The sequence below is a fragment of the Bos javanicus genome, chromosome 16, assembly GCF_032452875.1.
Source record: "Bos javanicus breed banteng chromosome 16, ARS-OSU_banteng_1.0, whole genome shotgun sequence".
Lineage (NCBI taxonomy): Eukaryota > Metazoa > Chordata > Mammalia > Artiodactyla > Bovidae > Bos > Bos javanicus.
In genome coordinates, this window is record NC_083883.1 from 1,655,927 (window position 1) to 1,683,441 (window position 27,515).

A 27,515-nucleotide genomic window follows, 5' to 3' on the forward strand; every position below is an offset into this window, starting at 1 on the left:
AGGGTGGTATCATCTGCATATCTGAGGTGATTGATATTTCTCCCAGCAATCTTGATTCAACTTGTGCTTCTTGCAGCCCAGTGTTTCTCATGATGTACTCTGCATATAAGTTAAATAAGCAGGGTGACAATATGCAGCCTTGACGTACTCCTTTTCCTATTTGTAACCAGTCTGTTGTTCCATGTCCTGTTCTAACTGTTGCTTCCTGACCTGCATATAGGTTTCTCAAGAGGCAGGTCAATATATCAGGGTAAATTGGAAGTGGTTAAACAGGAGATGGCAAGAGTGAACATCAACATTTTAGAAATCAGTGAACTAAAATGTACTGGAATGAGCGAATTTTATTCAGATGACCATTATATCTACCTCTGTGGGCAAGAATCCCTTAGATGAAATGGAGTAACCATCATAGTCAACAAGAGTCAAAAATGCAGTACTTGGATACAATCTCAAAAATGATAGAATGATCTCTATTCATTTTCAAGGCAAACCATTCAATATCACAGTAATCCAAGTCTATGGCCCAACCACTAATGCCAAATAAGCTGAAGTTGAATGGCTCTATGAAGACCTACAAGACCTTCTAGAACTAACACCCCAAAAAAATGTCCTTTTCATCATAGGGGACTGGAATGCAAAAGTAGAAAGTCAAAAGATACCTAGAGTAATAGGCAAATTTGGCCTTGGAATACAAACTAAAGTAGGGCAAAGGCTAACATAGTTTTGCCAAGAGAATGCGCTGGTGATAGCAAACACCCTCTTCCAACAACACAAGAGAGGACTCTACGCATGGACATCACCAGATGGTCAATGTTGAAATCAGATTGATTATATTCTTTGCAGCCGAAGATGGAGAAGCTCTATACAGGCAGCAAAAACAAGACTGGGAGCTGACTGTGGCTCAGATCATGAACTCCTTATTGCCAAATTCAGACTTAAATTGAAGAAAGTAGGGGAAACCACTAGACTATTCAGGTATGACTTAAATCAAAACCCTTATGATTATACAGTAGAAGTGAGAAATAGATTCAAGGGATTAGATCTGATAGACAGAGTACCAAAGAACTTGGAAAGAGATTCATAACATTGTACAGGAGGCAGTGATCAAGACCATTCCCAAGGGGAAAAAAAATGCAAAATGATTGTCTGAGGAGACCTTATAAATAGCTTAGAAAAGAAGAGAAGCTAAAGGCAAAGGAGAAAAAGAAAGATATACCCATCTGAACGCAGAGTTTCAAAGAATAGCAAGGAGAGATAAGAAAGCCTTCTTCACTGATCAATGCAAAGAAATAGAGGAAAACAATAGAATGGGAAAGACTAGAAATGTCTTCAAGAAAATTAGAGATACCAAGGGAATATTTCGTGCAAAGATGAGCACAATAAAGGATAGAAATGGTATGGACCTAAAAGAAGCTGAAGATATTAAGAAAAGGTGACAAGAATATGTGGAAGATCTATACAAAAAAGATCTTCATGACCCAGATAACCACGATGGTGTGATCACTCACCTAGAGCCAGATATCCTGGAATGTGAAGTCAAGTGGGCCGTAGGAAGCATCATTACAAACAAAGCTAGTGGAGGTGATGGAATTCCTGTTGAGCTATTTCAAATCCTAAAAGATGATGCTATGAAAGTGCTGCACTCATTATGCCAGCAAATTTGGAAAACTCCGCAGAGGCCACAGGACTGGAAAAGGTCAGTTTTCATTCCAATCCCAAAGAAAGGCAATGCCAAAGAATGTTCAAACTACTGCACAATTGCACTCATCTCACACTCTAGCAGAGTAATGCTCAAAATTCTCCAAGTCAGGCTTCAACAGTATGTGAACCATGAACTTGCAGATGTTCAAGCTGGATTTAGAAAAAGCAGAGGAACCAGAGATCAAGTTGCCAACATTTGATGGATTATCAAAAAAGCAAGAGAGTTCCAGAAATACATCTACTTCTGCTCTATTGACTATGCCAAACCTTTGACTGTGTGGATCACATCAAACTATGGAAAATTATTAAATAGATGGGAATTCCAGACCACCTGACCTATCTCCTGAGAAACCTGTATACAGGTCAAGAAGCAACAGTTAGAACCGGACATGGAACAACAGACGGGTTCCAAATTCGGAAACAAGTACACCAAGGCTGTATATTGTCACCCTGCTTGTTTAACTTATATGCAGAGCACATTGTGAGAAATGCCAGGCTGGATAAAGCACAAGCTGGAATCAAGATTGCCAGGAGAAATATCAATAACCTCAGATACACTGATGATACCACCCTTATGGCAGAAAGCGAAGAAGAACTAAAGAGCCTCTTGATGAAAGTGAAAGAGGAGAGTGAAAAGGGTGGCTTAAAACTCAACATTCAGAAAACTAAGATCATAGCATCCGGTTCCATCACTTCTTGGCAAATAGATGGGAAAACAATGGAAACAGTGACAGACTTTATTTTGGGGGGCTCCAAAATCACTGCAGATGGTGATTGCAGCCATGAAATTAAGACACTTGCTCCTCAGAAGAAAACTTAATGACCAACCTAGATAGCATATTCAAAAGCAGAGACATTATTTTGCCAACTATATCCATCTAGTTAAGCTATGATTTTTCCAGTAGTCATGTATGGATGTAAGAGTTGGACTATAAAGAAAGCTGAGCACCAAAGAATTGATGCTTTTGAACTGTGGAGTTGGAGAAGACTCTTAAGAGTTTCTCGGACTGCAAGGAGATCCAACCAGTCAATCCTAAAGGAAATCAGTCCTGAATATTCATTGGCAGGGCTGATGCTAAAGCTGAAACTCCAATATTTTGGCCACCTGATGCAAAGAACTAATTCACTTGAAAAGACCTTGATGCTGGGAAGGATTGAAGGCTGAAGGAGAAGGGGGCAACAGAGGATGAGATGGTTGGATGGCATTACCAGTTCGATGGATATGAGTTTGAGCAAGCTCTGGGAGTTGATGTTGGGCAGGGAAGCCTGGCGTGCTGCTGTCCATGGGGTCACAAAGAGTCAGACACATATGAACAACTAAACTCAACTGCATGGAGCAACGAAGCACACACGTTTGTCCAGCATGCTGTGTGTGCATGCCCTTCTGTTCCATATTGGTCGATTTAAGTCTTTGTTCTGGTCCCAGAACTGGGTTACAATAAATCTTCAGTTTAAATACCTGTAAAATGAGGTTAATAATTGACCCAGACTCCTCTGGCAACTAGGACTTCCCCAGTGGCTCAGCAGTACAAAATCTGCCTGCAGAGCAGGATACTCAGGAGACAAGGTTGTGATCCCTGACTTGGGACTATCCCTTAAGGGAAGAAATGACAACGCACACCAGTATTCTTGCCTGGAAAATCCTATAAACAAGAAGCCTGGCGGGCTACAATCCAAAGGGTACAAAGAGTCAGACATGACTGAGCGCACACATCGGGCAAAAGAGCTTAGGAGCAGTGGGCCTGGATTCTCATTCTAAAGCAGAGAGACCGTCCTGCTGCTGCTGCTGCTGCTAAGTCGCTTCCGCCGTGTCTAACTCTGTGCAACCCCATAGACGGCAGCCCACCAGGCTCCCCCGTCCCTGGGATTTTCCAGGCAAGAACACTGGAGTGGGTTGCCATTTCCTTCTCCAATGCGTGAAAGTGAAGTCGGTCAGTTGTGTCCGGCTCTTAGCGACCCCATGGACTGCAGCCTACCAGGCTCCTCCGTCCTTGGGCTTTAAGCGTACTGGAGTGGGGTGCCATTGCCTTCGTGAGCAGAGCTTTTAAGGCAGGGAAAAGCTCTTTTCTGCTGCCATCTAGTGTGCATCTTGGGAATAACACTTGAGTGGAGGTTACCAGGAAAAGTTCTCTCCAAAGGTTTCTGAGCCAGTGAATAACCCGTCAGATCCAGGGCCATGCCCCAGATGCAGTCATCTGTACCCGGGATGCGGCCCACTGGAAAATGGAGTCTTCAAGGAGAGACCTAGAGCAGAACCTGACATACCCTGCATGGACCACCTTCTCACCGGGCTCTGACCTAGGCATACCTTTTGTCACCTCCCACTCTTGGTTCTCTGCCTTCCTCAGGGTAGGTTTTGAACTAACAGAGTGCTCAGATAGCCTCTGTAAATTATCACATCTGAGGACAGTGAGGTGCAAGCCAAAGATTTATTTTTCAAGTAAAATAAGGCAGCCCAGGAAGAGCAGAACGGGGCTGCTGACAGAGGCTGCCCAAGGCTGAGAACAGAAAGCTTGGATGAGGAAAGACGCAGGAAGCCTGACTGTAGCCACCAGGGAGCGCTAGGGAGGTGGGTTGGGGAATGGTCCTGGGCCCTTACCCAGGTGCTGGGGCTGAAGGGGCCTTGGAGACTCAACTCCAGATGCAGAGTTTGCAAGAGGAGCTGAATACCAGGCTCCTCGGGCTGCTTTGCTGGAACAACCACCCCCTGTACAACTGTAGTAACTGGACCGCTCCAGAGGGTTGGGGTGAAGCCCATCAGCTTTGCCCTGGCATGAAGCGTCTTTTCCAAGGCTGGAACCATGCTCAGGTTCAGAGGGCTGGGGTGATGCAGAAACATCTGGTTCTGGGGGGTCTAAAGGCATATATGGAAGACCTGGGGAAACAGCAATGATTCAAACAAGACTCTTCCAAAAGATCTCAAACCCACAGGCCAACACACAGACAGCATAGTCAGTAGACCGTAGTCAGGCAGCAGTTCAACATGCCATAGCCTAGGGGCAGGGAAAGTCAGACACCCCAGGCAGAGAACAGCCATTCCCACAGCTGGAGCACAGCTCTACAGGAAACACCAGGGCTGCAAGTGCCACAAGTGGCCATCATGTGCAGACCCAACCAAGTAACGGTGAGGGCCAGTGGGGGCCACACTGAAGGCTGAGCACAGGCTTCCTCCTTGAGAAGACAGGCTGAGCGCCCTCTGCAGGGAAGCGCTGGTCACCAACACCCTTGGCCAGCACCGGCACAATCATAAGGAGGAAGAAGAAAGTGTGAAAAGAGAACGGTTGCAACAGCTTCCTCAGCTTCTGGGGGAAGAATTTGAGAAATCACAGTACTGGGGCAATTATTTCCTCAGAAGAAGCCAGAACCTAAGGTTCAGGGAGGTGGGGCGGGGAGGGGGGTATTCATACTTTACCCAGAATTTTGCCTCTGGCTCCTAGCCCCTTACTCACTCAATTCCTACTGCAATGTCTTGATGAGGGGATACCAACTCTGGTTACAGAAGAGGCCAGCAAAATCATCTGTGTCCAGTTTCCAAACCATGGACCCTGCAGTGCTCTCTGTTTCAGAAAGCTGAGCTGTGTGAGGGTCAGACCGTGGTGGAGGAGCCCGGGGAAGCCTGGGCAGAAGCCCAGAGCCAGCTTTCTCATCTACGCAGAGTTCTCTTCTCCACACCCCCACAGGACCACGAGTCCTGATTCCTGCTAGAAATGATTCATTCTGGAATCTTATGCATAATATAAGCACAGTGGGGGTGGGCATGAGGGTAGGGGTATGAGGAATATATAGGTTTGTGGCCTTCCTTAGACTGGAAGCCTTAACATCTCAGCCTTTTCTGTTTGGGGTGCTGTCTGCTAATTGTGAGGAGTTCAGTTACCATAGGGAATGACTAAGCTTCCCCAAAGACCTGAATCCATTTCATCTTCACGTATTTTTCCATCCCAAGGGCCTTCTTTCCCCCACCAGTTCTCTGGGGCTTCTTTAGGGGATGGCTGTGTGTCCCTTCCGAGTAGGCTTTCCTGGCCCCAGCCCCGTTAGGGGGCCAAGGCTTACCTCTAGTGTGGTGCTGGGGTTAGAAGGTAGGGGTGGTCTGGCCCCAGTCTCCCTCCCTTTTGACACCAGTCCCCACTCAGGCCTCCAACTTGTTCTCAGAGGCCGTCTTCCCCTTTCCCCTCCACCATGTCCTTCTCTTGCACTTTCCTCCCCAGAAGGCCCAGCTTCCCTGCTTTAAGACTTCCACAAAAGCTCTTCCACCACAATCCATCCTCTCATTTTCCCCAGCCAGGATCATGCTTCCTCCTCAGTTCCTCCAAGGCATTTTGTCTACACCTCCGGAAGAACCTGCCTCTGTCTGCCCTTCATAACTGACATGAGACAGGAAGATGAACAAATGCAGGTCCCTCTACAGGAACCGACGACCTCACTGAAGAGAAAGACGTGGAGACAAGTAAATTACTCAAGTTTTGAGCCACCAACTTTGGGCAGCAGTGGAGAGGGTGTCATGTAAGTAAATCAAAGGGTCTATAATTTGAACATTCACCAAATATTGTCAATGGATTGAATAAAATGACATGACTTAAGGAGTTTCAAAAGGGAGGAGTTATGTGTCTACCTATGGCTGATTCAGACTTCCCTAGTGGCTCAGGTGGTAAAGCGTCTGTCTACAATGTGGGAGACCTGGATTCGTTCCCTGGGTTGGGAAGATTCCCTGGAGAAGGAAATAGCAACCCACTCCAGTACTCTTGCCTGGAAAATCCCATGGACGGAGGAGCCTGGTGTCCATGGGGTCGCAAAGAGTCAGACACGACTGAGCGACTTCACTTCACTTATGGCTGATTCATGTTGAGCTTTGACAGAAAACACCAAAATTCTGTAAAGCAATTATCCTTCAATAAAAAATAAATTCATTTTTAAGATGATATGCCTTACTGTATGCAGTTTTCCTCTTATATGACTGTATAATTAGTATTTAATAAAATACGAGTATTTTCAGAGTGACACTCAGTACAGAGCAGTTTTTGTCATTGTGTCTTTTCTTGCCAAGTGATAAGGGTACAGAGTGTTATCACATGGGGTTCTGTGAGATGCTGGGATATTTCTTCCTGAAGAGATATCTCTTCTTGAAGAAATAAAAGGATATTTCTTCTTGTAGAGATTCTTAATACTGTCGTTGTTTTCGACAGGCCTTGGGCACAGAACCACCTTCTCCTGGAAGGGCTGAGTCTCACCTTAGTTTTGAAGCTCTCCACATCATCAAAACCTACCCACTATGCCCTGAAAGACATAGGGCACCTTCTGGTCCTTGATTCTGTGCTCAGCAACACCCTTCCATGAGCAGACCTGTAGGAGAAGAAGGCAGAGCTGGAAAGGCGATGAGAGGCACTGCATGCATTGTCTCCTTGTTATGAGGAGACTCAGTTCAGTTCAGTCACTCAGTCGTGTCCGACTCTTTGCAACCCCATGAACCGCAGCACGCCAGGCCTCCCTGTCCATCACCAACTCCCAGAGTTCACTCAAACTCATGTCCATCGAGTCAGTGATGCCATCCAGCCATCTCATCCTCCATCGTCCCCTTCTCCTCCTGCCCCCAATCCCTCCCAGCATCAGAGTCTTTTCCAATGAGTCAACTCTTTGCATGAGGTGGCCAAAGTATTGGAGTTTCAGCTTCAGCATCAGTCCTTCCAATGAACACCCAGGACTGATCTCCTTTAGGATGGAATGGTTGGATCTTCTTGCAGTCCAAGGGGTTCTCAAGAGTCTTCTCCAACACCACAGTTCAAAAGCATCAATTCTTCAGCACTCAGCTTTCTTCACAGTCCAACTCTCACATCCATATATGACCACTGGAAACACCATAGACTTGACAAGATGGACCTTTGTTGGCAAAGTAATGTCTCTGCTTTTCAATATGCCATCTAGGTTGGTCATAACTTTCCTTCCAAGGAGTAAGCATCTTTTAATTTTATGGCTGCAATCACCATCTGCAGTGATTTTGGAGCCCAAAAAAATAAAGCCTGACACTGTTTCCCCATCTATTTTCCATGAAGTGATGGGTTCTGGCTGCCTAAAACCAGCTTGAACATCTGGAAGTTTATGGTTCACGTATTGCAGAGGCCTGGCTTGGAGAATTTTGAGCATTACTTTACTAGCATGTGAGACAAGTGCAATTGTGCGGTAGTTTGAGCATTCTTTGGCATTGCCTTTCTTTGGGATTGGAATGAAAACTGACCTTTTCCAGTCCTGTGGCCTCTGCTGAGTTTTCCAAACTTGCTGGCATATTGAGTGCAGCACTTTCACAGCATCATCTTTCAGGATTTGAAATAGCTCAACTGGAATTCCATCACCTCCACTAGCTTTGTTCGTAGTGATGCTTTCTAAGGCCCACTTGACTTCACATTCCAGCATGTCTGGCTCTAGGTGAGTGATCAACATCGTGATTATCTGGGTCGTGAAGATCTTTTTTATACAGTTATTCTGTGTATTCTTGCCATCTCTTGTTAATATCTTCTGCTTCTGTTAGGTCCACACCATTTCTGTCCTTTATCGAGCTCATATTTGCATGAAATGTTCCCTTGGTATCTCTAATTTTCTTGAAGACATCTCTAGTCTTTCCCATTCTGTTGTTTTCCTCTATTTCCTTTCATTGATTGCTGAGGGAGACTTTCTTATCTCTCCTTGTTACTCTTTGGAACTCTGCATTCAGATGCATATATCTTTCCTTTTCTCCTTTGCTTTTCACTTCTCTTCTTTTCACAGCTTTTTGTAAGAGCTCCCCAGACAGCCATTTTGCTTTTTTGCATTTCTTTTCCATGGGGATGGTCTTGATCCCTGCCTCCTGTACAATGTCACGACCCTCCATCCATAGTTCTTCAGGCACTCTAACAGATCTGATCCCTTGAATCTATTTGTCATTTCCAATGTATAATCATAAGGGGTTTGATTTAGGTCATACCTGAATGGTCTAGAGGTTTTCCCTACTTTCTTCAATTTAAGTCTGAATTTGGCAATAAGGAGTTCATGATCTGAGCCACAGTCAGCTCCTGATCTTGTTTTTGCTGACTGTATAGAGCTTCTCCATCTTTGGCTGCAAAGAATGTAATCAATCTGATTTCAGCGTTGACCACCTGGTGATTACCATGTGTAGAGTCTTCTCTTCTGTTTTTGGAAGAGGGTGTTTGCTATGACCAGTGCATTTTCTTGGCAAAACTCTATTAGCCTTTGCCCTGCTTCATTCCGTACTCCAAGGCCAAATTTGCCTGTTACTCCAGGTGTTTCTTGACTTCCTACTTTTGCATTCCAGTACCCTATAATGAAAAGGACATCTTTTTTGGGTGTTAGTTCTAAAAGGTCTTGTAGGTCTTCATAGAACCGTTCACTTCAGCTTCTTCAGCGTTACTGGTTGGGGCATAGGCTTGGATTACTGTGATATTGAATGGTTTGCCTTGGAAATGAACAGAGATCATTCTGCATTTTTGAGATTGCATCCAAGTACTGCATTTCGGACTCTTTTGTTGACCATAATGGCTACTCCATTTCTTCTAAGAGATTCCTGCCCACTGCCGCTGCAGTCGCTTCAGTCATGTCCGACTCTGTGCGACCCCATGGACTGCAGCCTACCAGGCTCCTCCATCCATGGGATTTTCCAGGCAACAGTACTGGAGTGGGATGCCATTGCCTTCTCTGTTCCTGCCCACAGTAGTAGATATAATGGTCATCTGAGTTAATTTCACCCATTCTAGTCCATTTTAGTTCGCTGATTCCTAGAATGCCGACGTTCACTCTTAGCATCTCCTGTTTGACCACTTCCAGTTTGCCTTGATTCATGGACCTAGCATTCCAGGTTCCTATGCAATAATGCTCTTTACATCATCAGACCTTGCTTCTACCACCAGTCACATCCACAACTGAGTATTGTTTTTGCTTTGGCTCCATCCCTTCATTCTTTCTGGAGTTATTTCTCCACTAATCTCCAGTAGTATATTGGGCACTTACCGACCTGGGGAGTTCCTCTTTCAGTATCCTATCATTTTGCCTTTTCATACTGTTCATGGGGTTCTCAAGGCAAGAATACTGAAGTGGTTTGCCATTCCCTTCTCCAGTGGACCACATTCTGTCAGACCTCTCCACCATGACCCACCCATCTTGGGTGGCCCCACATGGCATGGCTCAGTTTCATTGAGTTAGACAAGGCTGTGGTCCATGTGATCAGATTGGCTAGTTTTCTGTGATTATGGTTTCAGTGTGTCTGCCCTCTAATGCCCTCTCGCAACACCTACCGTCTTACTTGGGTTTCTCTTGCCTTGGATGTGGGGTATCTCTTCAGGAATGCTCCAGCAAAGCGCAGCCACTCCTCCTTACCTTGGACGAGGTCACCCGTCTGACCTTGAACGTGGAGTAGCTCCTTTCGGCTCTCCTGCGCCCTCGCAGCTGCCACTCCTCGGACGTGGGGTAGCTCCTCTCAGCCGCTCCTGTGCCATCGCAGCCTGGCACTCTTGGTCCCATGAGGAGACTAGAGACTAAAAATTCATGTCTGAGAAGCCTGGAGAACCGAGGAAGTTCTAGACTGAGTGATCTAGAACTGTGGATTTAGTGAGGCACCTGGGCTTAAGGATAAAACCAAAAGGACATACATGGGATGGAATTTATCAGACCAGAATTCACTATGCCTGGCATCCTAGTTCAGAAGTTACGGGAGAAGGAGCCCCTGCTCTGCACAGTACTCAGGGTGGTTCTGGGTTTTCTTACTTCATAGTAAGCTAGCAGTCTTTGGTTCCCCTCCGTCTTTGGTGAAGGGATCAGGAATTCCATGCCCTGTGGCTTGAGCCCTCACTGTGGTGTCCAACGAGGAGGCCAGGGTAAAGGATCGTCTGTAGGTGGGCATAGCCACCATTGTGTGGCAGAGTCCTGGTAGTAGATGAGGAGTGTCAGGGTTAATTTTCTTTGCCTTCAAACTGGGTCTGCTCATCCAAGGCTGGTGGCTCCAGAGGAGTTTCATGAACCTTTACTGGGGCTCCAACCCTGCCACCATCCTCTTTAGATCCTATCTTAGACCCTCAACCCAGTGAGAGAAGCTACATGGACCTATAGCCAAGGGCTTGGGCTCTGGAGTCTGATGGTCATTGACTGAGTAAATATTTATTGAAGGCTTGCTGTGTGCCAGGTACTGTCCTAGATGCTTGGGATAACTCAGTGAGCAAAGATCCCTGCCTTACTCAGCAACTTATTTGACTGCTAAGCCTCAGCCTTCCTATCTATAAAATGGAAGTAATAAAAGTATTTGTCTCTAAGAGCATTGTGAAAATTAAAAGATATAATGCATGTATAAGATCTAAGACAATGCAATAAAGGGGAGCTGTGATTATGATCATTACAATCACTGCTGTTTCACTTTCAGTACAAGAGCAGAGAATTTTATTTATCTCTGTATCCCCAGTGCCTAGAACAACACCTGACACTGAGATGCACGAATAGAACAAATGAGCACAGGGCTTCTTCACCACCTCTGCACAAGGCCTTCTCCCATCGTGTACTGCTTGACGTAACACCCCCAGGCTTACAACATGAGGAGGTACACCATACAGCCCTGTAAAATAAACAAATAATGAAGACTCTTCCTTGCCAGGGTGATGGGCTCATTTTCTCCAAGAAGCCATTCTGCTTTAGTCCAGATTTCCTAGTTACTCTAGCAACCTCTTAGCACTTAGGTTATTTTCACTGTACTGACTGACGTGTATTTCTTTTTGATGGTCTGTAAGATTTACCTCTTTGATCAAATTAGAGCTTTCTGAAAGCAGAGATCAGAGCACCCTGCTAAGCTCTGTGGCATTTTTATCCAAATTTGGAAAATTCACCCCTCTGATCAGAAGCAGTCTGACAGGGCACACAGTACGCAGAGTAGAAGGCCTCTTTGTAGGAGGGGAAAGGCCTCCATTCCCCCAGATTGACCCAGAGCACACAGTTTGGAGGGCACCATGCCAGTGGGGGTTCTACCCCCTCACCTCTCAGCTGAAGGGTTTTGTGTGTCTCCCCACATACCCGGGCTGGCTTCCCCTAGGACCCATACAGTTTTCCAGGTGAGAGTGGAGGGTTGGGATGTGTGAGATCTAGACACCTGGCCCCAGTGCCTAAAGAAGTATACTTTATTTGTGAAAGAGTCACACAAGTCCTAAAGGTTCCACCTAGCTGACACACAAAGATGTGGGCTCCTCAGAATTAACAAATATTTTAATTTAGGACACTTTGTTGTTCTTGTTTATGCTAAGAAGGAGAAATGATATGGCCAGTCTTGACTTTTAAAACATAGGATGGGCTTATAAAACCATCTAGCCTACTCAGTGAGGAAGAGCTGGGCAGGAAACCCCCCCACCCAACCCCCCCAGTCTGGATTCAGGTCTGCCCTTTCCAGGGACTGGGGTGGAGTAGGGGTGGCTCTTCCCTGAGTGACATCCCCTGAGATGCTGTCAACTTGGGAAAGCTCTTGCCTGTTAAAGCACTTTCCAGAATGTCAGTTAGTGACAAGGAGCAAAAGTTATCCATTATTGTGAAGGAAACGGGATTGAGGGTATATGAAGGGAGCAGGAACCATTTGAACTGGAAACTTGAGCTCAAAGACAGCCTCCCAAATAGTCACTGGTTTATATGATACTGTTAGATTGGTTTATTGTGTCTAATATAAGCCAAAATGCTACACATTCTGTCACATCAAGAAGAATAAAATACCTAGGAACAAACCTACCTAAGGAGACAAAAGACCTGTACTCAGAAAGCATGAAAGCTGGCTCCTGCATGGAACACTAAAAACCAACTTTTATTATCTACAAGAAGTGCCTATCTTAACACTGAACATTAGTGAAGACTTTAAAGGAAAACATGACAGTCTGGTTGAAAAGGTAAAAGACTTTTTGAGCACTTTGTGATCTCGCTAAAGGCTACACGCAGCCAAATGATTCCACCTTCTTCAGCTTTGTATCTGCATAGGTCCATTTTCATATGACTCTCTTCTAAATCCAAGTTTTTAACTACTTTTGTTCCAAAAATATTTTTTTTATATGAATCCTATACAAAAGTTAAGGTCTGCCTAGTCAAGGCTCTGGTTTTTCCTGTGGTCATGTATGGATGTGAGAGTTGGACTGTGAAGAAGGCTGAGTGCTGAAGAACTGATGCTTTTGAACTGTGGTGTTGGAGAAGACTCTTGAGAGTCCCTTGGACTGCAAGGAGATCCAACCAGTCCATTCTAAAGGAGATCAGTCCTGGGTGTTCATTGGAAGGACTGGTGCTGAAGCTGAAACTCCAATACTTTGGCCACCTCATACAGAGAGTTGACTCATTGAAAAAGACCCTGATGTTGGGAGGGATTGGGGGCAGGAGGAGAAGGGGACGACACAGGATGAGATGGCTGGATGGCATCACTGACTCGATGGACGTGAGTCTGACTGAACTCCGGGAGTTGGCGATGGACAGGGAGGCCTGGTGTGCTGCGATTCATGGGGTCGCAAAGAGTCAGACACGACTGAGCAACTAAACTGAACTGATACAAAAGTTTATAACTAGCTTCTCTCTCTCTCTCTCTCTCTCTCTCTCTCTCTCGGGGATTTAAAGAAGCAAAGACATTTAAGTATCCCTTACAAGAAGGAGTCTGGGGGTAGGTGGTTCCAGAATCATTATAGTAGTTAAACTACATCATAAAGGATCCAGCCTCCTTCTGTCTTTCCTCTATTATCCTCCTCAGATGGTCGACTCTTTCTTTTTTCCTGGTGCTTCTCATCTCACTAACCAGTTTCTTAGCTGGAAACTTTAATGCTACATAGCAAATGGTAATATGTCCTGTGTAAGTAAATTAGTGTATCTATTAAAAATTGAAACATGTAATTTAAGGAATCCCTTGTGGCTCAGCTGGTAAAGAAACCACCTGCAATGTGGGAGACCTGGGTTCGATCCCTGGGTTGGGAAGATCCCCTGGAGAAGGGAAAGGCTACCCACTCCAGTATACTGGTCTGGAGAATTCCGTGGACTGTATAGTTCATGGGGTTGCAAAGAGTCAGAGTTGACTGAATGAATTTCAGTCACTGAAAACTATAAGATGCTGATGAAAGAAATCAAAGAAGACACAAACAGATGGAAAGATATATCATGTTCATGGATTGGAAGAATTAATATAGTCAAAATGTCTATATTACTCAAAGCAAACTACAGATTCAATGCAATCCCTATCAAATTACCAACATCATTTTTCACAGAACTAGAACAAAAAATCTCAAAATTTGTAAGGAGAAACAAAAAAACCCAAATACCCAAAGCAATCTTGAGAAGGAAAAGTGGAGCTGGAGGAATCAAGCTCCTGACCTCAGACTATACTACAAAGCTACAGTCATCAAAATAATACAGTGCTGGTGCAAAAATAGAAATAGAGATCAATGGAACAGGATAGAAAACCCAGAAATAAACCTACGCATTTATGATCAATTAATCTATGACAACAGAGGCAAGATTACAATATTGGAAAGATCCCTTCAACAAAGGTACTGGGAAAACAGGACAGCCACGTGTTAAAAAATGAAATTAGATCTTTCTTTAACTCATTTACAAAAATAAGCTCAAAATGGAATAAAGACCTAAATGTGAGACCAGACACTAAAGATCTCCTAGAGAAAAACATAGGCAGAACACTATCTGACATAAATCACAGCAACATCTTTTTCAATCCATCTCCTAGAACAATGGAAATAAAAACAAAAATAAACAAATGGGACCTACTTAAACTCAAAAGTTTTTCTTTTGAAAACTTAACCAAGTTTTCAAAAGAAAACAATAAACAAAATGAAAAGACAACCCACTGATTGGGAGAAAACATTTGCAAATGATTTGACTGGTAAGAGATTAGTCTCCAAAATTTATAAACAGCTTACAAGGCTTAACAGCATCAAAGCAAACAATCCACTCAAAAAATGTGTAGAAGACCTAAACAGATATTTCTTTAAAAACAAAATACAGATGGTCAATAGGCACATGAAAAGATGTTCAACATCACTAACTATTCAGTTCAGTTCAGTTCAGTCACTCAGTCGTGTCTGACTCTTTGCGACCCCATGAATCACAGCACGCCAGGCCTCCTTGTCCATCACCAACTCCCAGAGTTCACTCAAACCCACGTCCATCGAGTCAGTGATGCCATCCAGCCATCTCATCCTCTGTCGTCCCCTTTTCCTCCCACCCCCAATCCCTCCCAGCATCAGAGTCTTTTCCAATGAGTCAACTCTTCGCATGAGGTGGCCAAAGTACTGGAGTTTCAGCTTTAGCATCATTCCTTCCAAAGAACACCCAAGACTGATCTCCTCTAGAATTATTAGAGAAATGAAAATCAAAAATACAATGAGATATCACCTCACATCAGCCAGAATGGTTATCTCCAAAAAAATCCACAAAAATGCTGGAGAGGATGTGGAGAGAAGGAACCCTCCTACACTGTTGCTGGGAATGTAAATTGGTACAGCTACTATAGAGAACAATATGGTGGTCCTTGAATAACTAAAATTATAGCTACCATTAGATACGGTGTTATGTCCAACTCTTTGCAACCCCAAGGATTGTAGCCTACCAGTCTATGAAATTCTCCAGGCAAGAATACTGGAGGGGGTAGCCATTCACTTCTCCAGAGAGCTACCATATGACCCTGCAATCCCACCCCTGGGCATATATCCAGAGAAAAACATGATTTGAAAAGATACATGCATCCCAATGTTCATTGCAGCACTGTTTACAACAGCCAAGACGTGGAAGCAATCTAAATGTCCATCAACAGATGAATGGCTAAACAGGATATGGTGTGTGTGTGTGTGTGTGTGTGTGTGTGTGTGTGTGTGTGTGTAAGAATGAAATGATGCCATTGGCAGCCACATGAATGGACATAGAAAGCTCATACTGAGTGTAGTACATCAGACAGAGAAGAGGAAATATCATATGACATCCCTTATATGTAGAACCTAAAAAGAAATGATACAAATGAACCTACTACAAAACAGAAAGAGACTCACTTAGAAAGTGAGACATGGTTGCTGGGGGAAAGGATAGTTAGGGAGTTTGGGATGAACATGTACACACTGTTATATTTTAAATGGATAACCAACAAGGACCTACTGTATAGCACATGGAACTCTGCTCAATGTTATGTGGCATTGGATAGTAAGGGAGCTTTGGGGGAGAATGGATGGACACATGTATATGTTGTGACTGAGTCCCTGTACTCTTCACCTGAAACTATCACAATATTGTTAATCAGCTATTGCTGTTCAGTCGCTCAGTCATGTCCGACTGTTTGCAACCCAATGAACTGCAGCACAACAGACTTCCTTATTCTTTACTATTTCTGGGAGTTTGCTCAATCTCATGTCCATTGAATTGGTGATGCCAGCCAACCATCTCATCTTCTGTCATCCCCTTCTCCTCCTGCCTTCAGTCTTTCCCAGCATCAGGGCCTTTTCCAATGAGTCAGCTCTTTGCATCAGGTTGTCAAAGTGTTGGAGTTCCAGCTTCAGCATCAGTCCTTCCAGTGAATGTTCAAGGTTGATTTCCTTTAGGATTGACTGGTTTAATCTCCTTGCAGTAGAAGGGACTCTCAAGGGTCTTTTTCAGCACCACAGTTAGAAACCATCAATTCTTTGACACTCAGACGTTTTTATGGTCCAACTCACATCTGTACATGACTACTATAAAAATCATAGATTTGGCTATACAAACCTTTGTTGGTGAAGTGATATCCTGCCTTTTAATACTCTGTCTAGATTTGTCATAGCTTTCCTTCCAAGGAGCAAGCGTCTTTTAATTTCATGGCTGCATTGATTTCGGAATTAAAAAAAAAAAAGTCTGTTACTGTTTCCATTGTTTCCCCATCTATTTGCCATGAAGTGATGGGACTGGATGCCATGACCTTATTTTTTGAATGTTGAGTTTTAAGCCTGCTTTTTCACTCTCCTCTTTCACCTTCATCAAGAAGCCCCTTAGTGCCTCTTCACTTTCTGCCATAAGAGTCGTAACATTGCATATCAGAGGTTATTGGTATTTATCCCGGCAATCTTTATTCCATCTCGAGCTTCATCCAGACCAGCACTCACATGATGTGCTCTCCATATAAGTTAAATAAGGAGGGTGACAACAAATAGCCTTCATACTCCTTTCCAAATTTGGAACCAGTCCATTTTTCCATGTCTAGTTCTAACTGTTACTTCTTGACCTGCATATATATTTCTCAAGAGGCAGGTAAGGTGGTCTGGTCTTCCCATCTCTTTAAGAATTTTCATAGTTTGGTGTGATCCACACAGTCAAAAGCTTTAACAATGAAGCAGAAGTAGATATTTTTCTGGAATTCCCTTGCTTTCTCTATGATCCAATGAATGTTGGCAATTTGATCTCTGATTCCTCTGCCTTTTCTAAATCTAGCATGTGTATCTTAAAGTTCTTTGTTCACAAACTGTTGAAGCTTAGCTTGAAGGATTTTGAGCATCACTTTGCTAGCATGTGAAATGAGTGCAATTGTGTGGTAGTTTGAACATTCTTTGGCATTACCCTTCTTTGTGGTTGGAATGAAAACTGACCTTTTCCAGTCCTCTGACCACTGCTGAGTTTTCCAAATTTCTAATGGCATATTGAGTGCAGCACTTTAATAGCATAATCTTTTAAGATTTGAAATAGCTCAGCTGGAATTCCATCACCTCCACTAGCTTTGTTTGTAGTAATGCTTCCTAAGGTCCACTTGACTTCACACTCCAGCACATCTGAATGTAGGTGAGTGATGATACCACTGTGGTTATCCCAGTCATTAAAACCTTTTTTGTATAGTTCCTCTGTGTATTCTTGCCTCCTCTTCTTAATATCTTCTGCTTCTGATAGGTCCATACTGTTTCTATCCTTTATTGTGCCCTTTTTTGCATGAAATATCCCTTGGTATCTCTAATTTTTCTTGATGAGATCTCTAGCCTTTACCATTCTATTGTTTTCCTCTATTTCTTTGCACTCTTCACTTAAAGCCTTCTTATCTCTCCTTGCTATTATTTGGAACTCTGCATTCAGATGTGCATCTTCCTTTTTCTCCTTTGCCTTTAGCTTCTCTTCTTTTCTCAGCTATTTGTAGGCCTCCTTAGATAACCATTTCCCTTTTTGCATTTCCTTTTCTTGGGGATGGCTTTGGTCACTGCCTCCTGTACAGTGATAGGAACCTCTGTCAGTAGCTCTTCAGGCACTCTGCCAGATCTAACCCCTAATCTTCCAGATCTAACCCCTTGGCCCTATTTGTCACTCCCGCTGTATAAGCATAAGAGATTTTACTGAGGTCATACCTGAGTGGCTTAGTGGTTTTCCCTGCTTTCTTCAACTTAACTCTGATTTTGCAATAAGGAGCTGATGATCTGAACCACAGTCAGCTTCAAGTCTTGTTTTTGCTGACTGCATAGAGTTTCTTCACCTTTGGCTGCAAAGAATATCATCATCTAATTTTGATATTGACATCTGGTGATGACCATGTGTAGAGTTCTCTCTTGTGTTGTTGGAAGAGGGTGTTTGCTATGACCTGTATGTTCTCTTGCCAAAACTCTGTTAGGCTTTGCCTTGCTTCATTATGTACTCCAAGGCCAAACTTGACTGTTACTCCAGGTATCTCTTGACTTCCTACTTTTGCTTTCCAGTCCCCTATTATGATAAGGACATCCTTTGGGGGTGTAGGTTCTAGAAGGTCTTGTAGGTCTTCACAGAACTGTTAAACTCCAGCTTCTTTGGCGTTAGTGTTGGGGTACAGGATTGAATTACAGATGTTCAATTCCAGATATTCAAGCTGGATTTAGAAAAGGCAGAGGAACCAGAGATCAAATTGCCAATATCCATTGGATCATCGAAAAAGCAAGAAAGTTCCAGAAAAACATCTACTTCTGCTTTATTGACTATGCCAAAGCCTTTGACTGTGTGGAGAACAACAAACTCTGGATAACTCTTAAAGAGATTGGAATACCAGACCACCTTACCTGCCTCTTCAGAAATCTGTATGCAGGTCAGGAAGCAACAGTTAGAACTGGACATGGAACAACAGACTGTTCCAAATTGGGAAAGAAGTAAGCCAAGGCTGTATATTGTCACCCTGCTTATTTAACTTATATGCAGAGTACATCATAAGAAACACTGGGCTAGATAAAGCACAAGCTGGAATCAAGATTGCCAGGAGAAATATCAATAACCTCAGATGTGCAGATGACACCACCCTTATGGCAGAAAGTGAAGAACTAAAGAGCCTCTTGATGAAAATGAAAGAGGAGAGTGAAAAATTTGGTTTAAAGCTCAACATTCAAAAACTAAGATCATGGCATCCAGTCCCACCACTTCATGGGAAATAGATGGGGAAACAGTGTCAGACTTTATTTTTGGGGGCTCCAAAATCATTGCTGATGGTGATTGCAGCCATGAAACTAAAAGACGCTTACTCCTTGGAAGCAAAGTTATGACCAACCTAGACAGCATATTAAAAAGCAGAGACGTTACTTTGCCAGTGAAGGTCTGTCTAGTCAAAGCTATGGTTTTTCCAATAGTAATGTATGGATGTGAGAGTTGGACTATAAAGAAAGCTGAGCATTGAAGAATTGATGATTTTGAACTGTGGTATTGGAGAAGACTCTTGAGAGTCCCTTGGACTGCAAGGAGATCAAACCAGTCAATCCTTAAGGAAATCAGTCCTGAATATTCATTGGAAGGACTGATGCTTAAGCTCCAATAATCTGGCCACCTGATGCAAAGAACTGACTCATTTGAAAAGACCCTGATGCTGGGAAAGATTGAAGGCAGGAGGAGAAGGGGACAACAGAGGATGAGATGATTGGATGGCATCACCAGTGCAATGGACATGAGTTTGAGTAAGCTCTGGGAGTTGGTGATGGACAGGGATGCATGGCTTGCTGCAGTCCATGGGGTCACAAAGAGTAGACATGACCGAGTGACTGAACTGAACTGAACTGACTGTGATATTAAATGGTTTGCTTCAGAAATGAACTAAGACCATTCTGTCATTTTTGAGATTGCACCCAAGTACTGCATTTCTGACTCTTTTGTTGACTATGAGGGCTACTCCATTTCTTATAAGGGATTCTTGCCTACAGTCGTAGATATATTCATTATCTGAATTAAATTTTCCCATTCCCATCCATTTTAGTTCACTGATTCCTAAAATATTGATGTTCACTCTTGTTCCTGCTTGACCACATCCAATTTACCTTGATTCATGGACCTAGCATTCCAGGTTTCTTTGCAATATTGGTATTTACAGCATTTGACTTTGCTTTCACCACTGGACATATCCACAGCTGGGAGTAATTTCCTCTTTGGCTCAGCCTCTTCATTGCTTCTGGAGCTATTTCTCTGCTCCCCTCCAGTAGCATCTTTGACACCTACTGACCTGGGCAGTTCATCTTTTAGTGTCTTATCTCTTTGCCTTTTTATATTGTTCATGGGGTTCTCAAGGAAAGAATTCTGAAGCAGTTTGCCATTCTCTTCTCCTGTAGACCACAGCTTGTCAGAACTCTCCGCCATGACTCATCTGTCTTGGGTGACCCTACATGGCATGGCTCATGGTTTCATAAAGTTACACAAAGCTATGATCCATGTGATCATTTTGGTTAGTTTTCTGTGATTTTGGTTTTCATTTTGTCTCCCCTCTGATGGAGGAGGATAAGAGGCTTATGCAAGCTCCCTGATGGAAGGGGCTAGCTGTGGGGAAAACTGTGTCTTGCTCTGGCAGGCAAGGCCATGCCCAGTAAATCTTTAATCCAATTTTCTGCTGTTGAGTGAGGTTATGTTCCCTTGCTGTAGTTTGGCCTGAGGCCAAACTATGGTAGGGGTCATTGTGACCTTCTCCAAAGGGACTTATGCCAGTTCACCATGCCTCCCAAGACTGCTGCTGTCTGTGTCCCTGACCCTGCGGCAGCCCACTGTTGACCCACGCCTCCACCAGAGACTCCCAAACACTTGCAGGCAAGTCTGGCTCAGTCTCTTTTGGGGTTACTGCTCCTTTATCCTGTGTCCTGGTGCATACAAGGTTTTGTTTGTGCCCCTCCGAGTCTTGTTTCCCCAGTCCTGTGGAAGTTTCTCCTCGGCAGTGACATGCAACAGGAAAATAAAGCAAACAAACAAGCATGAAACAGACAAATCCTGTCTTCTCCATGCCTTGCTTGGTATCCTGCTTTTCCCTTCCATTAGGTTTCTTAAGGCTGGAAAGGGGCTGCTGGAAAGGGCCTGTGCAGGGCGTCTTCTATCACTTCACACCTTGAGCCTGTCCATGACGCCACACGCTCCCTGCCTCTTACAGAGGGAGCTGTCGTGCCCTGTAGTCTTCTCCCAAGAGCCATGGAAGTCATAGGCCATCAGGCTTTGGAAATCCAGGTTCCTGCATGAGGCATGGGAAGAGAGGGTGAGGGGCTAGTGAGTAGGGTGGAGCTCTCCCCCTTGTTCACTCCTTCCTTCCCCGCACAGTGTGTGGCCTGGGGAGAGACCAGCCAGCCACACGCTGGGTGGTGGGAGCAGGCTCTCTCTGGCTCTGGGAGACACGAGACCCCGGTGGCACTCCCCAGTCACTGCATTATCCAGGCCATTCTCATTCTTGGCAGCTCGCGTCTTTAGCATGCTCCCCCATCTGTCCCCTCAGCACCCTCAGGACAGAGTCCATTCAGGATGCCTTATGCTATTTTGAAGGGAAATCTAGTTCAGCATTTCTCAAATTTTAGTTGTACAAATAAATTACCTGAGAATCTCATTAAGGTAAAGGTTCTGATTCTATAGGTTTGGGGTGGGAAGGAGCTAGACAACTCATTCTCCTAGAGATGCTAAGGGCTTCCCTCTTTCCCCTCCCAGGAGTATTTCAAGACTGAATTCTTAAGGGAAGGTCCAGGGCTCCAAAGAGAGGGACTCCAGAGGAGTGAAGTAGCAGATATGGTAAGCAAATCCTTTCTGGGTCTGCTGGTGGTACAGGTGAGTCCCCACTCTGAGGGAGGCTTAGCTTGCCCTTGGTCTCTCTCCCCTGCAGAGAACACAGAGTCCACGCCATCTGCCTGAGACTCACAGAGCAATTTTGTCCACCTCATTCATATCCAGCTTCTTTGTAGGGTCGTCCTGCTGGGATGGCTCAGCTCAGCAGAAGGCATGCCTTCCTTGAGGTCTGGGCTTCCTGCTGAAAGGCATTGACCAGGTCCTGCAAGAGTAGCTCAGAGTAAACACACAGGCAGGGACCATGTAGCACAGTGAACCCCAAGCAAATTTTCCCATGCAGGAATCTGAAAACTGACCACAGGTCGATACTTTGTAGATAAATAAAGCAGCTGAGCCTGGGGCAGAGCAGCACCTATGTGTCCCCCTGACCAACTAGATCTCTCCTACCTCACCCAATCATACCTGCACCAGGGCGGTGAAGTGCTGCTTATCTGAAGGAGGGTTCCCTCAGCTTCCTGGGTACTCCCAGTCAAGGACAAGGCCATCAAAGTCATATTTGTGCAGAAACCTGATGGCTGAGTCGACAAAGGTCTGCCAGTTGTTGACTGTAGCTACCATGTCTGTCCTGAATATTCACTGGAAGGACTGATGCTGAAACTGAAACTCCCATACTTTGGCCACCTGATGCGAAGAGCTGGCTCATTTGAAAAGACCCTGATGCTGGGAAAGACTGAAGGCAGGAGAAGGGGATGACAGAGGATGAGATGGCTGGATGGCATCACTGACTCGATGGACGTGAGTCTCAGTGAACTCTGGGAGTTGGTGTTGGACAGCGAGGCCTGGCGTGCTGCAGTCCATGGGATCACAAAGAGTCAGACATGACTGAGCAGCTGAACTGAACTGAACTGAAGTGAACCAAGTCCGTGAACCTGTGGGGTGATGAAGGGCAGTGTGGGCCTGTCTTCATGTGGTACAGTGGGTCATGCTTCTTCAGAGTCATGAGAGAAACTTCTCAGGATATTGGCACTCAGCTATCTAGGCCAGCACAGTGCTGGAGGCATGCTTCAGAAGCTGCTGGCTATTTGCTGGGGGGTATAGTCCCGGCTAAGGGAAAGGGACAATGTAGACGTGTGCTCTGCCTCCCAACACTGACATCAACAGGGGCACACTGACTCACTAAGAGCTCTGCTTCCCAAAATTTCCTCCAGAAGCCTACTGCCACTTCCCTGCCCAGAGATTTATCCTACTCTGAATCAGAGCTGGCTGTCAACCTAGCATGGAGGTTGGGAAAAAGAAGAGGAGTCAGTTTCTAAGATGAAGAGGAAGAGAAGCCCAGCAGGTTAGTGAGGATCTGGTAATCTTGAGACCTGCTGGGCTACTTCCTTGGCAGGATAACACGGTCACTTTTCTTCTAAGTCACATTTGTAGAGTGCTTCGTGGCTATTATTATTACTGTTACTAATCCAGAGCTCTTTAAAAATCCTAAGGTGCCCCAGGAACTACCTCACCACATCCCACTTTCTCAAGAAGTCCCTGGACTACTTGGGGGTCTTGAGTTTTTAAAGACTATTTCTATCTCTATTTTTTTTATTTATTAATTTGACTTATTTAATAGCATCAATTTTTAAGTGGGGTTTGTGTGCCTAGGAACTCCAGGCTAAGAACTCTGAATTTCAATGAAAAATCTATATAACTAGTGTTTTGGGAAGGGGAATCATAAAATTCATCAGGTTTTTAAAAGGGGTCATGATCCAAAAATATTAGAAAGACTGGCTTAAAATTTAGGGGACCACATATTTATGACTTTCTAGGAAAACTCTGATTCCAAATATACCATTCCACTATCTCCATAAATAATGAAAAATACCTTAGAAATGTCAATATTCTGCTATCCCAGCTCGATCTCACTGACTGTCTTTGATACCCAGAAAGGAAACAAAAGTCCCCAGATATACTGTTTCAGAGCTCAGAAAGTATAGACATTAAATGTTGTCTGGGATTAGAGACTCTCCCTCTACCCATTTCATGGAGGAAAAGGCTGAGGCCTGAGACGAGGTCAGAATCTCTGGGTCGCATTTAAAGCAAGACAATATACAATGGCCTGGAGCTAAAGCCACTCCACTGCCTCCCAGTGAAGTAGCAAGAACTCAGAAGGAAGCTCAGCTCTCAGAGTCCACTCTTCCCTCTCACCCCCCCTCACCCCAGCCACACCTTAGCATGGCTGATTCCCTGACGGGGGTCTCTCTGGCCAGTTCCCCATCAGGGACCCTGCCATGTAGGTGCCCACAACAACTCACTTCTGAGTGCCAAAGCTCCAGCCCCCAATGGCCAGCAGCGTCTTCAGCTTGGAGTTCCTAGGGAAGACAAGAGAAGGGCCAGGATTGATCCAGCCAGATCCTGGGACTCATTTCACTAACAAGGAAGCAAGGAGACTTGCAGGGCTGATGGGGTGAGGTTCAGTTCAGTTCAGTCGCTCAGTCGTGTCTGACTCTTTGTGACCCCATGAATCGCAGCATGCCAGGCAAAATTAGGGACATCTAAATCCCTATGCTCAAAATCAGTACCAGGGAAGCTCTAGATTGGGAAAGAAAAGACATATTCTGGCCTTTAAGGACCTCTTCTCTGGCTGGGGAGCTGTACACTCAAGGAACTCGGAAAGCAGGAGATCAGGGCAGATCTTCAGACAGGCTTTATTAAGGTAGTAATAACACTTGAGCTGGGCTTCCCTGGTGGCTCAGCAGGTAAAGCGTCTGCCTGAAATGCAGGAGACCTGGGTTTGATCCCTGGGTCAGGAAGATCCCCTGGAGAAGGAAATGGCAAACCACTCCAGTACTCTTGCCTGGAAAATCCCATGGACAGAGAAGCCTGGTAGACTACAGTCCATGGGATCACAAAGAGTCGGACACGATTGACCAACTTCACTTTCTTTCTTTCTTAACGCTTGAGCTGAAAGATAGATTTTAGGAGAAATAAGGGCACTCATTCCCAGCAGAGGAAAAGTTTCACAATCCAGATTCCATGTAGACCTAAACTGGAAGGGCCCTAAAGAAGTCTTTATCTACACTCGCCTCTTCCATATAAGAACAAGAAGCTCAGAGAAGAGATGAGGTTTGCCCAAATCCACATAGCAGGTCTGTAGCTAGATTGCAGTGCTGGGGAAGGTTTCTGGCTTTGAGAGGAGGCACCTGCTTTCTCCACCTCCCACCCTGACTCCCTCCACTGCAGCTCACATCTTCCGCAAGCCATGGAATTCCTTGTAGAGTGTCTCTTCATTCCACTCTATGGAGCTGAGCTGGTGACTGTCCATGCCGAGGTGGGTGCACAGACTGGGGTCCACATCCTTGGGTAAGAAGCAAGCAGCCCCCTCTCTGTACTGGACCCAGTTAGTGAAGTAGCAGACCAGTTTTGCAGCAGAGCCTGGCCAGTCAGGGCAAAGAAAAGAAATGGCAATCAGAAAGGCCTGCTGTGGACTGGCACCTTCTGCCTGGAGGCAGAACCTACGTCATGCCAGAGTGTGTTAAACATGGCCCTTTGTCAACTGAAGGCAGAGGCGGGACTTTTAAAACACAGCTTGGAATACTTTAGAATGTTAATTAAAACACAAATACTTAAGGTAGCAGAGAGGAGGCCACAGGCGCAGGCTGAGTTTATGTTTCTTTAGTCTTGCTTCAAAGAGATTTGCGTTTACTTTTATCCCCATGGGGTTGCAAGGAGTAGAACACGACTGAGCACCTTTCAGTTTCACTTGCAGGGCACCTGTTTATTAATATTACTGACAGAAAGTGAAAGTGTTAGTCACTCGGTCGTGTCCAACTCTTTGCAACCCCATGAACTGTAGCCCTCCAGGCTCCTCTGTCCATGGGACTCTCTAGGCAAGGATACTGGAGTGGGTTGCTGTTCCCTTCTTCAGGGGATCTTCTTGACCCAGGGATCTAACCTGGGTCTCCTGCATTGCAGGCAGATTCTTTACTGTCTGAGCTACTAGGGAAGCCCAAGGTTCTAATAAAAAGTGTATTTTCTCTAAGAAACGGCAGCTTGTTTCTGGCACCCTCACAGCCTGTGGAAGGAAGGACTCTGTGTGTAGGGCTTCTCCTTCCAGGTAGGAGGTTGTCTAGCAGTGATGGCTCCCACCAAAGGCAGCACTGTGTTAATTTGGCCAGAACATCAGGAAACAAGGATCTCTGCAGCTGCCAGAAATATACGTTGGGCTGATCTTCTCTTTAGCCTTGGCTTAGAGGTCCCAATCTGAAAATGATGGTTTGGTCTCTGAGGGCTCGTTTAGCCTCAAGACTATGATTTGTGTGTGTTGTACAGGCCAACATTTTATGCCAGAGACTTGGCAGAGTGAGTTTGGACTGGAGCATGTCTGTGGCCATGGTCTAGACCCCAGAATTTTGTTTTGCACAGACAGGTTCTCTCAGCAACCCCCTCCAGTCCCCATGTGAGCAAAGAGAGGATGGGGTGGGGGGGGCGGGGCAGTGATGAGTGGCTATAGGAGGGTGTGTGGGAACCCAGAGCATGGAAAGCTGGCTGAGACTCCCCACCCCCAAGCCCATGGCGCACTCCCAGGAAGGGGAGTCAGAACCCTTAGATTGTCACTGGCCCTAACCAGTGGTACCTGGGGGTGAAGTTTGCAATTGGGACTGGAGGTGTTGCCTGAGTGATATAGAAGGAGGATTAATGACTTTCCCAAAGCAAAAGAAGGAAGGAAGGGATTAACCGGTAGAACGCATACCTGGGACCATCTAGGAAGGAGCCAGGAGGCTTTTTTTAAATTTTGTATCATCTTGCCATAGCATATGGAATATTGTGCATGTATTTTTGTACTATATAGGCAACAAAGTCTGGTTAACAACAGGAACCTTGGAATTTCATGCCTAGGTTGAAATCCCAACTCTGCAACTTTTTAGCCAAATAATTCAACTCTCTGCTTCATAAAATGGGAATGATGATTTTTCTTATTTCCAGGACTACTGTGTGAATGGAGATGTGTATGAAACACACAGAGGAATGCTGCCTTAGTAAGTCTGTTTTACATGCTTTACGTATATTAACATTAACCCTTCATCCACACAAGATTCTATTATTGTAAGTAAGAGTCACACAGCAAATTCCCACTGGCTATCTATTTTACATATGACACTATATAGGTTTCCGTGCCACTCTCTCCATACATCCCACCCTTTCCTTCCTTCCAACCATGTCCGCAAGTCTGTTCTCTATGTCTGCATCTCCAATGCTGCACTGCAAATAGGTTCATCAGTATCATCTGTCTAGATTCCCTGCTGCTGCTGCTAAGTCACTTCAGTTGTGTCCGACTCTGTGCGACCCCATAGACGGCAGCCCACCAGGCTCCCCCGTCCCTGGGATTCTCCAGGCAAGAACACTGGAGTGGGTTGCCATTTCCTTCTCCAATGCATGAAAGTGAAAAGTGAAAGTGAAGTCGTTCAGTCGTGTCCGACTCTAGGGACCCCATGCACTGCAGCCTACCAGGCTCCTCTGTCCATGGGATTTTCTAGGCAAGAGTACTGGAGTGGGCTAGATTCCCTATATATGCATTAATATACCATATTTGGTTTTCTCTTTCTGACTTTAGGCTCTAGGTTCATCCACCTCATTAGAACTGACTCAAATGCCTTCCTTTTTATGGCTGAGTAATATTCCATTGTGTATATGTACCACAGCTTCTTTATCCAGTTATCTGTCGATGGACATCTAGGTTCTTCCATGTTCTAGCTATTGTAAATAGTGCTGCAATGAACAATGAACATGTGTCTTTTTCAATTTTGGTTTCCTCGAGGTATATGCCTAGGAATGGGATTGTTGGGCCATATGGTGGTTTTATCCGTAGTTTTTAAAGGAATTTC

General features: G+C 44.8%; 1 protein-coding gene across 1 annotated transcript; it reads right to left on the reverse strand.

Annotated features, from left to right (window-relative positions):
• CHIT1 (chitinase 1) lies at window positions 1–26,024 on the reverse strand. The gene is given in 15 exon segments (XM_061381840.1): window positions 1–4,403; window positions 4,406–4,576; window positions 5,151–5,249; window positions 5,252–5,276; window positions 6,927–6,966; window positions 6,968–7,038; window positions 10,444–10,461; window positions 10,463–10,676; window positions 20,987–21,109; window positions 21,782–21,801; window positions 21,803–21,910; window positions 22,111–22,273; window positions 23,946–24,002; window positions 24,879–25,145; window positions 25,969–26,024. Coding segments are annotated over 15 exon segments (1,503 nt in total). The 3' UTR covers window positions 1–4,332.
• Window positions 26,025–27,515: the final 1,491 nt, after the last annotated feature.